This window comes from Mercenaria mercenaria, unplaced genomic scaffold (genome assembly GCF_021730395.1).
Source record: "Mercenaria mercenaria strain notata unplaced genomic scaffold, MADL_Memer_1 contig_2965, whole genome shotgun sequence".
NCBI classification, from domain to species: domain Eukaryota; kingdom Metazoa; phylum Mollusca; class Bivalvia; order Venerida; family Veneridae; genus Mercenaria; species Mercenaria mercenaria.
The window spans coordinates 65,706-79,391 of NW_026461061.1; the positions used below are offsets into that span (position 1 = coordinate 65,706).

At 32.5% G+C, this 13,686-nt stretch overlaps 1 protein-coding gene across 1 annotated transcript; it reads left to right on the plus strand.

The window, feature by feature from the left end:
- Positions 1-310: 310 nt before the first annotated feature.
- Positions 311-10,916, plus strand: LOC128552626 (tripartite motif-containing protein 59-like). The gene is made up of 2 exons (XM_053533669.1): positions 311-500; positions 8,229-10,916. The coding sequence occupies exon 2, from the start codon at positions 8,240-8,242 to the stop codon at positions 10,202-10,204; it is 1,965 nt and encodes a 654-aa protein (XP_053389644.1). The 5' UTR covers positions 311-500; positions 8,229-8,239; the 3' UTR covers positions 10,205-10,916.
- The last annotated feature ends 2,770 nt before the right edge of the window (positions 10,917-13,686 follow it).

Here is a 13,686-nt window from a genome sequence, read left to right on the forward strand (position 1 = left end):
ATGTTGATAATCTCAGCAATATGGAATATTGTGACAATGTGACTGGTGCACGATGGAAGATAAATTATCGCTTGTTCAATATACTAGATACCCATTCACCGAACTGAACGTTTTAAGTTGAGAAATTTACGATTGAAACGGGTTCCCGTTCATGACCATGGTTCTTATTGAATACCTAGGGGTAAGGTATAATATGTACAGAGGCATTTTCTTTCTGTTCTGGTGCCAGTGTACCCGCTTAGGACCTATGTTAAACCTAATCCCAACCTTTAGTCAGTATAGTCGGCGATGATAGATAGATAGAGTGTGACGTCACCGTCTAGTCAGTGCGCTTACCGTCGTGTACACAAATAGTTGTTTATTTTTAAAATAGAGCAGGATTGAGGTCAAATCAATTTTATTATAGTGGCTGTTAAAGAACAACCTTTACTTTTAACAGTAAATTGTTATGAAAACGTCACACTAATTTGAATGGCTAAACAATCATTCATTGGAAAAAAGTAAGTTTAATTTGGATTGATACTTTGTTTTGGACAGTTTCTACTTTCGATTTCTAGACTGCTTATTTTCTGGCTTTCTGCTTGGTGTTTACGATTTAAATGTATTTACCAGGTAAGTTAATATGAACATTTTTAAATATTGGAGATGTAACTGAGAATGTGTTGTAGTCGTATATTTCGTTTATTCAACGGTAAAGTGTTTCTACTGTCGATTTCTATACTTTCTACTTTCGATTTCGTTATGCAATTTTTTTTGGAAACAACTAGAACTGGCAGACTTCTTTGCATAGCTTAGTGTTGTAATGTATTTGTTGACAAGACTTAAATGTTTTTAAACTTTTTATACCGATTATATTATTTCGCGCACACGCTGGATTTTGTCTAGAGTTAGTCCCCTTTTAGTCAAAATAACTCTACGTTCAGATAAGGCGTAAAAAATGTTTGTTTCCCGTATCCCGACCTACCCTAATTTTTTGACCCGAGTTTTTATGGCCTTGGAGATTATTATTTTTCAACTTTTTAACAAAAAATTACAAAACTGCACTTTCCATGCTTTAAACATGGTTGATGTTAGAAATCAACTTACCGATGCTCTAAAGGCATAACCCCCTTATTTTTATTCATTTTTTGACACAAAAATAATTTCCGAAAAGTCTCACTTACGGGTGAAACACAATATAGGGAACAGTAGTGTTGCACTTGGAGGTGAAAAAATAAGTTCTTAATTTTGGCAAAAAAAAGTATTTTTCTACATAGTAGAGTGCTTGAAGTATAAGCAACTTAAGTGGTTTGCTGGTACTTGTGTCGGAAATGTAATTTTTAAAGGCTGATAAAATGCATATTTTTGCTGGTTACGGACACTACAAGTGGTACATTTTGTAAAATAAAGCTTCAAATTTATGATAAACTTGAACTATTTTTACTGTTTTGTAGGACAAACACATGGAAATACATAATGCAAGGCAAAAATAGGACTGGGAAAGGTATAGATACTGAAAAAAGAAACATATTGTTGGATATTACTTTGTTGCTAAAAAACATGTATATTTCAAATCATCTGACATCTTCAATTTCAGTTTTAATGATGAAAACTTAATGAAAAATCAACACAAATTCTGTCTTTGTTGAAACAAAATGACTTAGATTAAAAGGGAAAGTGAATAATTTTAAAAAAATCCTAAATGTTGATGGATACCAGTAATTGGTTACGGACACTACAAAAAAAGCCTCAAGAATGGTTTTGCATTAGATTATGTTAAAAACATTAAATCCACTCATGAATTATTTGGTATAATGTTAAAATGATATCTGAATGGAAAGTGTATTTAAATTTGATATTCTTCAAACAAAAATACACAACTTGCCAAATTAAAACCAATGAAAAAGAAAACAGAACAACAAAATCTGAAAACTGTTTTCATGAAATCTTGTAACTTAACCATCAATATTAAGTTCTCTACGTGATACATTATTATCAATACTTTGTATTCACATCACACAACTAACACTTACACTTTTTTCCTCAAGAATGTTACTAACCAGAAAAAAGAAATTAAGTTTATGGTTATGGACACTACAATATGAATTATCTAACGAAAGTACACATATCTATAATCTTTTTGTAACTTTTTTTTCTCAAATTTTCAGATGTCTTGGTGTTGAAAATGTAGCCCTATTATCAGTCATAGTAGATTCATCTATAAACGCAACAACATTGTCTCTTATCTCCTATGACAGATCATGTTTGTGCGGACACATAAATTTCTTTCCACTCTTTTTCCTTCATGTGATTTTGATATTAGTTCTGCTTTCTTAACTAATCTAGTTTTGAGTTACTCTTTACTACTTCTTGTCGCTGTCTCATTCTACAATCCTTCTTTCTTTCTCTCTCATTTTTCTTTTAATTTTCACAGTGGCCTGGATTGAGTTTCTGCCTTTCTTGCCATTTAACCTCTTCTAACCTATTCAGCATTTTTGTGCCTTTTAAGTTTCAGCACTGCAGGTGCCTCATCAGATCAAAACTCTATATCTGAATCACAAATGCACAATGAAATCAGACATACTTCTACTTTATTATAAAGCAATTAAATTGCAGTATAAAACTAGATATTATAACCATACGACACAGATGTGCACACATACACATGCCATTGCCCATTCTCTAGAAAGCAAAAATGATCATAACTGCCGCCAGTAAAAATATACTTAGAGAAGATTCCCTTCCTTCGTCTGCACATAAAGCTTGTTCATCTGTTAAAGTTTGAAGCAAATCAGGCTTAAAGTTTGGGAATCGTTGACAGGATTTTCTCCTATCATACTATATTCCATATAGCAAAAATTATCAAAGGGCCATAACTAAAGTAAAAACAGTCACAGAAAGAATTTCTCCCTTTACGGTCATCTGAACATCAAGCTTGTTCATCTGTGAAAGTCTGAAACAAATCAGGCTACTAGTGTTGGAGGAGTTGGACACATAAAAATGTTTCTCTATATTCCTTATAATTAAACAGAAATTATCAAAGGGCCACAACTGTAGTAAAATAGTCACAGAAAAAAATTGTCGCTTTATTGTAATATACACATCTTGAGCTTGTTCATCTGTGAAAAGTTTGAATCAAATCAGGCTAATAGTGTGGGAGGAGTTGGACACACAAGATTTTTCTAGATATATTCTATATTTCTATATAAAAATATCATAGTATCATAACTGTGGTTAAAATAGTCACTGAGAAATTCCTTCTTTTATGGTTATCTACACATCAAGGTTGTTCATCTATGAAAGTTTGAAGCAGAGCAATCTAATGGCGGGAGGAGTTGGACACACAAGACTTTGAACGCACTGACGGACGTACATACATAGAGCAGCAACACCATATGCCCATCACATAAATATAAAATCTCATCTAAATGAATATACATGTACCTGTCATCACATGGTTTGTACTTAGTCCTTCTTGAAGAGATTTTGCTTTCATTTGCAAGTTTTTAGATATTACTTTTAATCATAAATACTTGTAAAGATTTATTCACTTGAACTGTAAGATGTATAATAATTTAAACAGAAATTTCAGTAATACTGGATGTTTTTTACATTGTTTTAATTTCTGTAGTGTCCGTAACCAGATAACACTGCCCCTCTGAAACATTTTGAAAAGAAACATTATTGTAAGCTATATGAACTTGAATTATCTTAACATTGATGCTCTTGAAGAAATTTGTCTAAGTGAATAACTGTTAATTATCATTATCAAATCTTTACATTTTTAATATAAATCTGTGCAATTTAGATGATAAACATGATTTTTAGCACTTTTTAACTGTATCTATATTTTTATATCTGAAAATATTTGTCAACAAATACATATATTTGTTTTTTTCTCAATATTAATAAACTTTGAAATGATAATTTTTCATTTTTCTGTAAAAAGATGCAAGTTTTAATTTTTTCAGCTCTGGTTACGGACACTACAGTTTCAAGTAGCATTATTAAATAGACAAAATTTACCTTTTGTAGTGAAATTATTAATAGACTTTATTAAATTTGTCATCAGTGAACCTTCCAAATTGAAAAAAAGTAGTGATCCTTTATCTCTCATCGCTTCAATGTTTGCTATTACATCTTTCAATTTCATGCTGCAGCAACAGAAAATGATGCTGTATATAAAGATGCCGCAATAAGGGTTTTCCAATGTGGTTGCAACATCAACAAGTTGATGAAAAATAAAGTTGATTAATTAACTTGTGAAATCAGTTATTACTTTAATAAGAATAGCTATAAACAAAATTTAAAAAAAATGTTTATTTACACCATTGAAAGACAGGTTACGGACACTACAGTGTTTTTGTAGTGTCCGTGACCATATTAGTGGTGCTACAGCAAAAATGTAGTTAACAATAAAGGAAATAGCATAAAAATTCAATGTCAACAGTTAAATTTGATAAGAAAAAATCAATAAAGACTCTCATAATATCTTACAAATCAATAAAATACAATTGGTTACGGACTCTACATATTTTCATAAAAACCTGATTTTCAATTTTAAAAATTCATACAAATAAATTTCAGAAATACATGATTTTGATTTTTTTTCTTTAAGTACTATTACAACAGAGAAATGATTCCGGACCAAAATATTAAAGAAAAAATAATGTTAGCATTGCAATTAATCATTATAACAAAAGGAAGGAATTTCAGTGAAAAACTGCATAACATCTTACCCATTTCACATTTTTCTGGACAGCTTCAACAATTTTCATCCGATCATGATAAAACAAACACCAAAATAATCCTTAAAAAATTGTCTTTATGCTGATAACACACATTTACATAGAAATATATAATATCATACCATTATTTTATTTGAAAAATATGGAAAATTCTAAGTGCAACAACATAACGCTTCAAAAATGACTTTTTCTAGATGCGTTTTTTGCCACTGCTTGAAAACTATTTGAGCTAGATCAATAAAATTTGGCACAGAACTTCGTTATATTTAGTGTTATAAAGTGTAAATGTTAAATTGCACTAAAGGGTTAGGAAATTTTTGAAAACCATGTATAACAATGCGATATTCTAAATGCTCCCTATATTGTGTTTCACCCGTTAATAAAAAAAAAAGAACAAAAAAAGAAAAAAAAACGCTAGATCTACCTACCCTAATTTTTTTGAGCATGTTACCGGAAACAAAGGATCGCGTCAAATTTGTTGGTCCCCTTTGTTTTTATTACGCCATTTCACTTTCTCAAATTTTCCTATAATCTAGCAACAACAACAACAAAAAAAAAACAACAACAACAAAAAAAACAACAACAAAAAAAACAAACTATTTTTGATGGTTATTGAATTAGCAACAACCCACACTTTTATGTAATTTTTGTTAACCAGATGAAAGTTATGCTTTTGAACTCTTATAACTGTATGAATGAATGACAAATTAATTGTGTTTTTAAACATATAAAGTGTTGATAAAGTGTTATTGTGTGTTTGTCATGTCCTAGATTTTGACACGGGTTTGTTTTAGCAAGTGTCTGCAGCTAATTGCATTTTTCTCCTACAATTTACTGGATTTATTAAAATGGAAGATTTTCCTAATTTCTTTTAGAGAAAAAACGGAAATGAAATTTTAGCCCCATTCAAATACTTTGTACTTTCATTTTGGAAAACAGTGTATAATTTCAAAGCTGCACACTTTCCCGTCATAAAGATCATTCATTCAGTATTTAAGATACCCGCTATGCAAAACAGTAAGCTATGTTTAAAAAGTGAATACCTGCATTTAAAAAAAATTGTGATAACATATTTTCGAAATCGTGAGTCAGGTATTTGCAAGAGTTATCTTTGCTGTGGTTATTGCATAACAAATGAATGCCAAGGCAGGTAAGACCGATTACACACCGTATTACCGGCGTCATTGCCCGGATGACAGACATCAAATTTTGCAGAACTGTAATACGTATGTTAGTTATTTGGTTGTGATAATGGTATAGGATTCCAAACTAGCCCGGATAAAGACAAATTGCTGTCGTGATTGGCAGAAACGGTTTTTTAATGCTGCCTTGGAAAATCGAGTCCAAAACTACCTAATGATATCTCCAGTCAATGTACAACAGACACCTTGCATTAAGTATACTATTATCACAACCAAATAACTAACCTACGTATTAATTGTCTGCAAATTTTGAGGTCTGCCATCCAGGCAGTGATCCGTAATCACTGGCGCCGGTTATACGGTGTATAATATAATTCTACCGATTATGCTATTTGATTATTTTTAAGGTTGTTGGAGACATTATTGATCTAGATTTTGACACGTTACATCCTTTTCGAAATTTTAATACACTCCCGCCAACGGGCTCCTTGGCATATATAGTGGTCTGACCATCCGTTTGTCCATTTCCGATTGATAACTGAAGAACGTTTAGGCTGATTACCTGCGGTAATTAGAGGACCCCTACAGTTTTTGAGGTCAGTATGTCAAAGGTCAAGGTGGCACTGACTTTGAGACAGAAAAAGGTTTCCAATCGATAATTGATGAACGGTTTGACCTTCAGGCGTCAGCCTTTATAGGTTGATTGCCTGTGGTAAGCAGATGACTCCTATTGGTTTTGGGGTCAGTAGGTGAAAAGTCAAGGCCGTGGTGACATTGACATTTTAAACAGCGTCAATGGGATGATTGCCTGTAGTCAGGAGATAATCCCTATTGTTTTGGTCAGTTGGTCGAAGGTCAAGGTCTCAGCGACCTTGAAATTTAAAATGGTTTCCGATCGATAACTGGAGAAATCTTTGGCCAATAGACGTCAAACTTTATATGATAAATGCCTGTGGTCATAAGGTGACTTCCTAAGGACCTTTGTTTTACTGTTTTTGTGAAAACGTGTCACTGTTGTTTGCATTTTTACTGATGTATGGTATGTAGGACCTAGGTGATTTTTTTTTCAATATCACATTCTTATCTATAGCAAAGGAAGATTCGCCTAGCCATTAAAAGTAGAATTGAAAGTTTGGCCCCATGGAATTTCATAGTTTTTATGTAATCAAACTCTAAGCTACTTATGAAAAGAGATTGTGAGCGTTTCTATTTATTTGTAGATACATAATATTGGAATCCAAAATCGAATCAAGTATAAGCAAGAGTTATCTTTCCTACATGGTTATTATGCATTGTGTACATGGTGTGAAAATTAATTTAGAGTTTCTTTTTCAAAATGTTTATGGGCTAACTTGTCCAAAACTCCAGACCAGAAATGGTCATGATTTTTATGTATTTATACTACTTATTTACAATTCTGACATAACCGAGAATAATGACAGAAAGCCTTGTGTATTTGCCCAGGTAGTGTTTTCTGGCATAATTCTTGATATTTTAACGTTAACCTCGTGAAAAATAGACGAATATGACTTTGACATTATCCGTCCGCTTGTCATCACATCACATGTCAAATTACATCAGTATAACTGGAGTAACTGCCCTTGATTTCGTTAAAAATAATCATTTTTGCTGAAATCTCATAGTTTTTTTTTTTGAATTCTGTCGTAGTATTTAAACTTTAGCCTATGATTATAATAAAGTTAAATATCAAGTTACAGGAGGTTAGTTTCCTGCATCTTTACAATGATACCCTTGATTGGTTTTATTTCTTGTTCAATTGGTGCCATTTCTTTGTTATGATTTGCCACCTTGAACTGATCTTTGGTATGAGTATTTGTTTTTACTCAAAGCTACATTCCTAAAATGTTGTATAAATAAACCTAGAATGGTAGAACCTAGGTATTGCCATTTGTTTGATTTAAAATGGAACGTATGTGTCAAATGTTTGTAGTAACTGGAAGATAGCTAAGTAAGTGCTACCAGAATCATTACAGTGATTTTAGACCAGGGGTCTATTATTAAAAAAAGTTGTTGTTTAGTGAGAATGTTTATTTTCATTCACAGCTGCTTCCATGTAAACGGTTGTTAGAATCAGACGAGTATTATACGTATTGTCCCTGACTTGGTTAAAATAGCCATTTTTACTGATATTTTTGCAATCATTTATAAATATACGTTAATATTAATAGTCTTTTATTAACATGTGGATGCTTTTCAGCTAATCTAGAATCAGAATGTACTCTTTAAAGCATGGTTATTTCCCTTTAGTTCAATTAAAAATGACATTTTTGCCATAACCTATGAATGTCTGACGACCTTTAAGTACCATTTTCATTGACCTTGCTTATTTTCATTACAGACTAATATACAATGGCTACTAACACAGCAGAAAATGGATCAAACTGTCCTATATGTTTTGAGATTTATAAGGAACCAAAAGCACTTGTCTGTTTACATACATTTTGCGAAGCATGCATTCAGGAGTATATATTAAAAAGCAAAGAAAAGGGTATACTATGTGACGGGATAGAGTGTCCTCTCTGCCGATTTGTGACAACTGTCGACAAGGATGAACCACCAGAAAAATGGGCTAGATCTTTACGACCGAATTTTGCACTCGCTTCATTACTACAGAGTGCATCATTTAGCATAAAGTCTTCAGAGAAAGACGAAAAGTTATGTCAACCATGCTTGAAACAGAACAATGCAACTTCTGCAACAATCTTCTGCTCAGTTTGTAACGAGAGGCTGTGTGCTGAATGCAAGAAGGTCCATGATAGCTTAGAGTTCACGAGGAATCACGAATCTGTTGAGATTGAGAAAAGAGAAAATGTTGAGTTTCTCACGGCTTTTCAAACTTTCCAGAGATGTCAACAACATGGCAAAAAGGTTAAGTTCTATTGCAAAGATGAAGACAAACTATGTTGTAGTACTTGTGCTATTATTGCACACAGAGAATGCAAAGGCTTGATAGAAATAAGCGAAATTGCAAAGGATAAGTGTAGCTCAATTCAGCGTTCTATACTTTCGAAGCAAATATCGGAATTAGAGAATACTATGAAATCGTCTGCAGCACACTTTGTCAGTGAAAGTAAGAAATTGACGTCTCAAGCAACTGAGCTGATGGACCGTTTGAAACAGCTTAAAGAAAAAGTTATTGAGCGTTTCGATGCATTAGAAGACAACCTAAAATGCGAAATAAAAGCAGTACAAACAGCAAAATCATCTGAAATTATGATAAATGCAGTCGGATGCGATGAGATTGCATGTGAAATGCGTCGTTTAATGCATATGTTAGAACTTGCAAACCAAAACGGCACCGAAGAACAGCAATTTGTCGTTGTGAAAAAGTTAATGGACGAACTTGCGAGTCGAAAATCTCAAGCCGATTTAAAGTTTGCCAAAGTTGAATCTATAAACTTATCATTTAATATTCCCAAAACTATGGACAATTTCTTAAACATGTCAGCAGAAGATTTGTCTGTATCAGTCGAGTCCAAAACAGAAATTATACCAAGCTGTGCTGCAAAAACGCTCAAACTGTTGGCCGAAGCCAAGCTTGAACAAGATATTGAAGAATATGAACCATGTTATCGAGGAATAGAATTTCTGAATGATGGTAGAATAGTTGCAGTTGATTATAGTAATAAGAAATGTGTTTTGATGAATGAAAAGTTAGAAAGTATAGGAGAACTCAAACTGCAATACTCGCCGCTTAATTTAGCAGTTACTGAGGACAACTGTGTTGTCATTACTACTGGATTGAGAAAGATATTATATATCTATGAAGTAAATGAGAATAATACTTTAACTGAAAAACATGTCATCCCAGTTTCCCTGAAATGTGATTCTGTATCGAACCTTGACCTCAATAAATGCATTGTTGGTGCTTTTGATAGTTCAGAACCTGCTCATGAAGTTAACTTTGCCGGAGACATAGCTCAGTTAAATTTTAATTTTGAAGGAATGCAGTTTACCAATGCAAGGAACTTCAAGTGCTGCTACACGAAAGAAACAAGACACTTACTTATAACAGACAATACAGAAAATGCAGTTTATATATGTAATCTTGCAAACGGAAACAGGAGCACAGTTCATGATAAAAGTTTCATGAAACTTAGAGGAATTACGCATTATATGAACGACTTGTATTTCATCTGCTCTTCAGGCACCGATTCAATTGTGCAGTTGACAACAGCTGGTAAAGTGTTAGCTGTAAACAAAATAAATATGAAAGGTCCATATTCAGTCTGTACTTCACAAGACAAAAACAAACTGCTTGTGTCGAACAATCTCGCAGAGGTAAAAATGTTGCTTCTCTTCAAAATTCAGTGAAAAGTGGTATATCGTATGAAGTGTTGTTTTGAAAATGCACTGATATGTGCTAACAAATTCAGTAAAACAATCTTATTTAACAAAATTTAGTGACGACAGTTTTAGCTCTCTGGATTTTATTGTTTTCCGATCATATAAAGAGTCATTATTTGTTTCATACTTCTGTTAATCTAATTCCTTAAAAGCACTGGTACTTAAGTACATTCATCCATACCGGATTTGTGAAGTTGTCGCCATGTGTCTCAACGTGTGCCCGTCTGTCAGTGTCCGTCAATCATATCGATACGAAGCAAAATTGTACATAATGGTAGGACGAATGCGAATCATGTTAGGCCTAAGAGTTACAGCCTTTAAAAATTATTAAATCTGTGTTTAGCGATATGGATAAACCCAAGGGACCTAGCCCATACAAACAGAAATGCTTTGCTATAAAGTGTATTGGTAAATATTGTTTAAATATACATCTCCTACCTGTATAATATTTGCACCCCTCGTATTTTAAAAGATTAATATGAAAAAATATTACAATGTAGTTACATTTTACCCTTTCATATTCTACTTCGCAATAACAACGTAATGAAACAACAAATTGTACCCATAAATAACAAATTATCTTGCCTCTTTTTACAATATCATTTTGCATAATTTGTTCATATGATATATCTGAAGTTTGAAATTGAATAAAATGTAATGATTGTACACGTTTACATACCTTAACAGTTATCTTGACTCTTTTTACAATATCATTAGGCAGAATTTGTTCAAATAATATATCTGAAGTTGGAAATTAAATAGAACATTAACAGCCATACTACATGTATTGACCTCGCACCTGTATCCTGAAAATATTTATATTACAAATATAAACTGTATAGTTAACTGATGACATTGTGGCGTTGTGGTAAGCTGACTTCCGAGCATTATTTCGAATCATCTTCTGTTAATTCAATGCAATCTAATTTTATTGATAGTGGTTTTATTCTTACATTTATTTTATGCAACTGCTGGAAATTTTCGTTGAATGAACAAACAGTTCTCGATTTTCTTGAAAGAAAAAACTAAGAAGCGTTGGCGAGAAGTAATTTTTCTATAGATCTAAGATGTTAAGAATACATTTAGTCGACATTTTCTGTAACTGTTTACAGACATGTACATGAACGAATATTGAACACTTTTGTATTTAACAGTAAAAAGTCATGATAAGTGTAGCAATTTTCCCGCCTGTTAAGTTTGTAGATAAGATTTGGAAAAAAATGATAGGGTAAAACATAGTACCCAGTTAAAACGTTTTGTCCGCACAACTGTCTGGGCATGCAACATGATGTCAATTAAGAAATGATTATCTTGAGTTTGTTTTTCAATTTGTTTTATTGGATTTAACATCGCACCGACACATAAACACATAATAGGTCATATGGCGACTTTCCAGCTTTAATGGTGGAGGAAGACCCCTGGTGCCCCTCCGTGCATTAGTTATATCGCTATTTTGTTCAGGGCACTGAATATTCCTTTGAACAATAGTTCAATTTGTTTTTTCCTTTCCGTTTCTTGCTGTCATGACATAATGAGGTATAATAAATAACATACCCTACTTAACTATAATGAGGCTTATGCATTGACTAAATAGCAAGTATAATATATGCTTTGCGTTCTAAAACATGTATCAAATTCATATGGTTTTTAGCTCACCTGAGCACAAAGTGCTCAATGTGAGCTATTGTGATTACCGTTGTATTTATCGTCCGTCGTCAACAATTTGACTGTTAACACTCTCAATCTTAATGAAACTTGCTCAAAATATTACCCTCAATAAAATCTAAGACCACATTTACCAATTAATCTTCATAAACATCTATTAGGATGACTGTCTCTTTGAAAAATTTGTCAGGCTAAAAACTGGGTTTCCTGTAGTCTTGAATTAGGTCACTAGGTCGAATCTTAGAGAAATCTTATTAACACTGTAGAGCCCAAATTTTCTAATTTATTTTAATAAAACTTTGTTAGAATGTTTGTCTCTGTCAAATCTCGGTCATGTTCGATACTGTATTTTCTAGGTCAAAAACTAGGTCACTCGATCTTATCATGGAAAGACATTGTTAACACTCAAAAGGCTACATGTTCTCTAGGTCATTAGCTTTAGAGGCCACTTCTTCAACTTGATCATCATGTATATTTGTCAGAATATGTGTATGTATGAAATCTAGATCAAGTTAAAAACTTGGTCAAATCCTTAAAAAAAACGTGGTTAATGAACTACCTCATAAAATGTTTGACTCTATGAAATCTAGGCCAGATTAGATACTAGGATATCTGGGCTCTAAAGTCAGATGAGCGATACATGGCCATCAGGGTCCTTTTTGTATTAATGTTTATGCATGCAGACGAGCTACAATTTTGCAACAGTACACATTTCTAATATGTCAAAATTATATGTCCAAATTTGTAACATTAAATTATACAAATATGCTTTTCGATAAGACTGAAATATGTCAACAATGTTCAAATATAGTAATCTACTTATAATTTCTGAAAGACAGTTTTTACAAGGATATTACTTACTTTTTATATTTTGCAGTATTACAATTCATATGCATGACATATTCTCATAGTGTAAGATATTTGGAGAGTTTGATTTCATATTCTTCGTTTCGTTTATATTTAGTAAACAAGGCTTGAACGTTACCAAACAAAACAACTAGTTTGATTAGTTTGAGAAAGAATTATGCAAAAGAGGCATTTTGTTATAAAGTTGAATTCAAACGACTCCACGATCCAAACTTATCAAACTTCATTAATTCATGAATGTAAGGTATTTTATCAGGGTACTTTAACAGTGATTGCTTATGACCATTTCATTTGAAACAAAATGATTAATATATTATCTGATTATAAAAGTAAGCAATTTTGTAAACTACACAAGCAAGCTCAGTTGATGAAGTTATTATAAAATGTTACGTCTCATTTAGATGTTGGAGAGGTTTCGATTTCCTACTTCATACTTATTAGAAACTGATGCTAGAGGTACATGTAGACAAACTTTTCTATGAAAACGGACCGTTTTTTTCAGATTTCATAGGTTATATATCCCTTTACGAAAAACAAAACCTAATGTCACAGCACACTTTAACATTATTTTGCCAGTTCTTTTTGATGTTCACCGGATATTTACTTACGTTGCGAAAGAAAATGTAGACGCTTGTGACTGTTAAACATGCATTTAGATTCAAGTTTCAGGTGGATTTTGATCAAATCTTATTCGCTATTTTATTTGCAAGAAAATTAAAGATGTAAAGTAGCTCGCAGTATCTGGAAAATGAGTTCCTTACTCCTAGACAATCACTTACAGGCTTGTCAAAAGGTACGGACACGTACCTAAAGAACCAGATCAACATAAGATTTTTCCGTTTCCGGACTCTTAAGACACAAAGTATAATAGCTCTAGCTTTCAAATTTTACAGGAGCACTAAGCACTACTTTCAAAG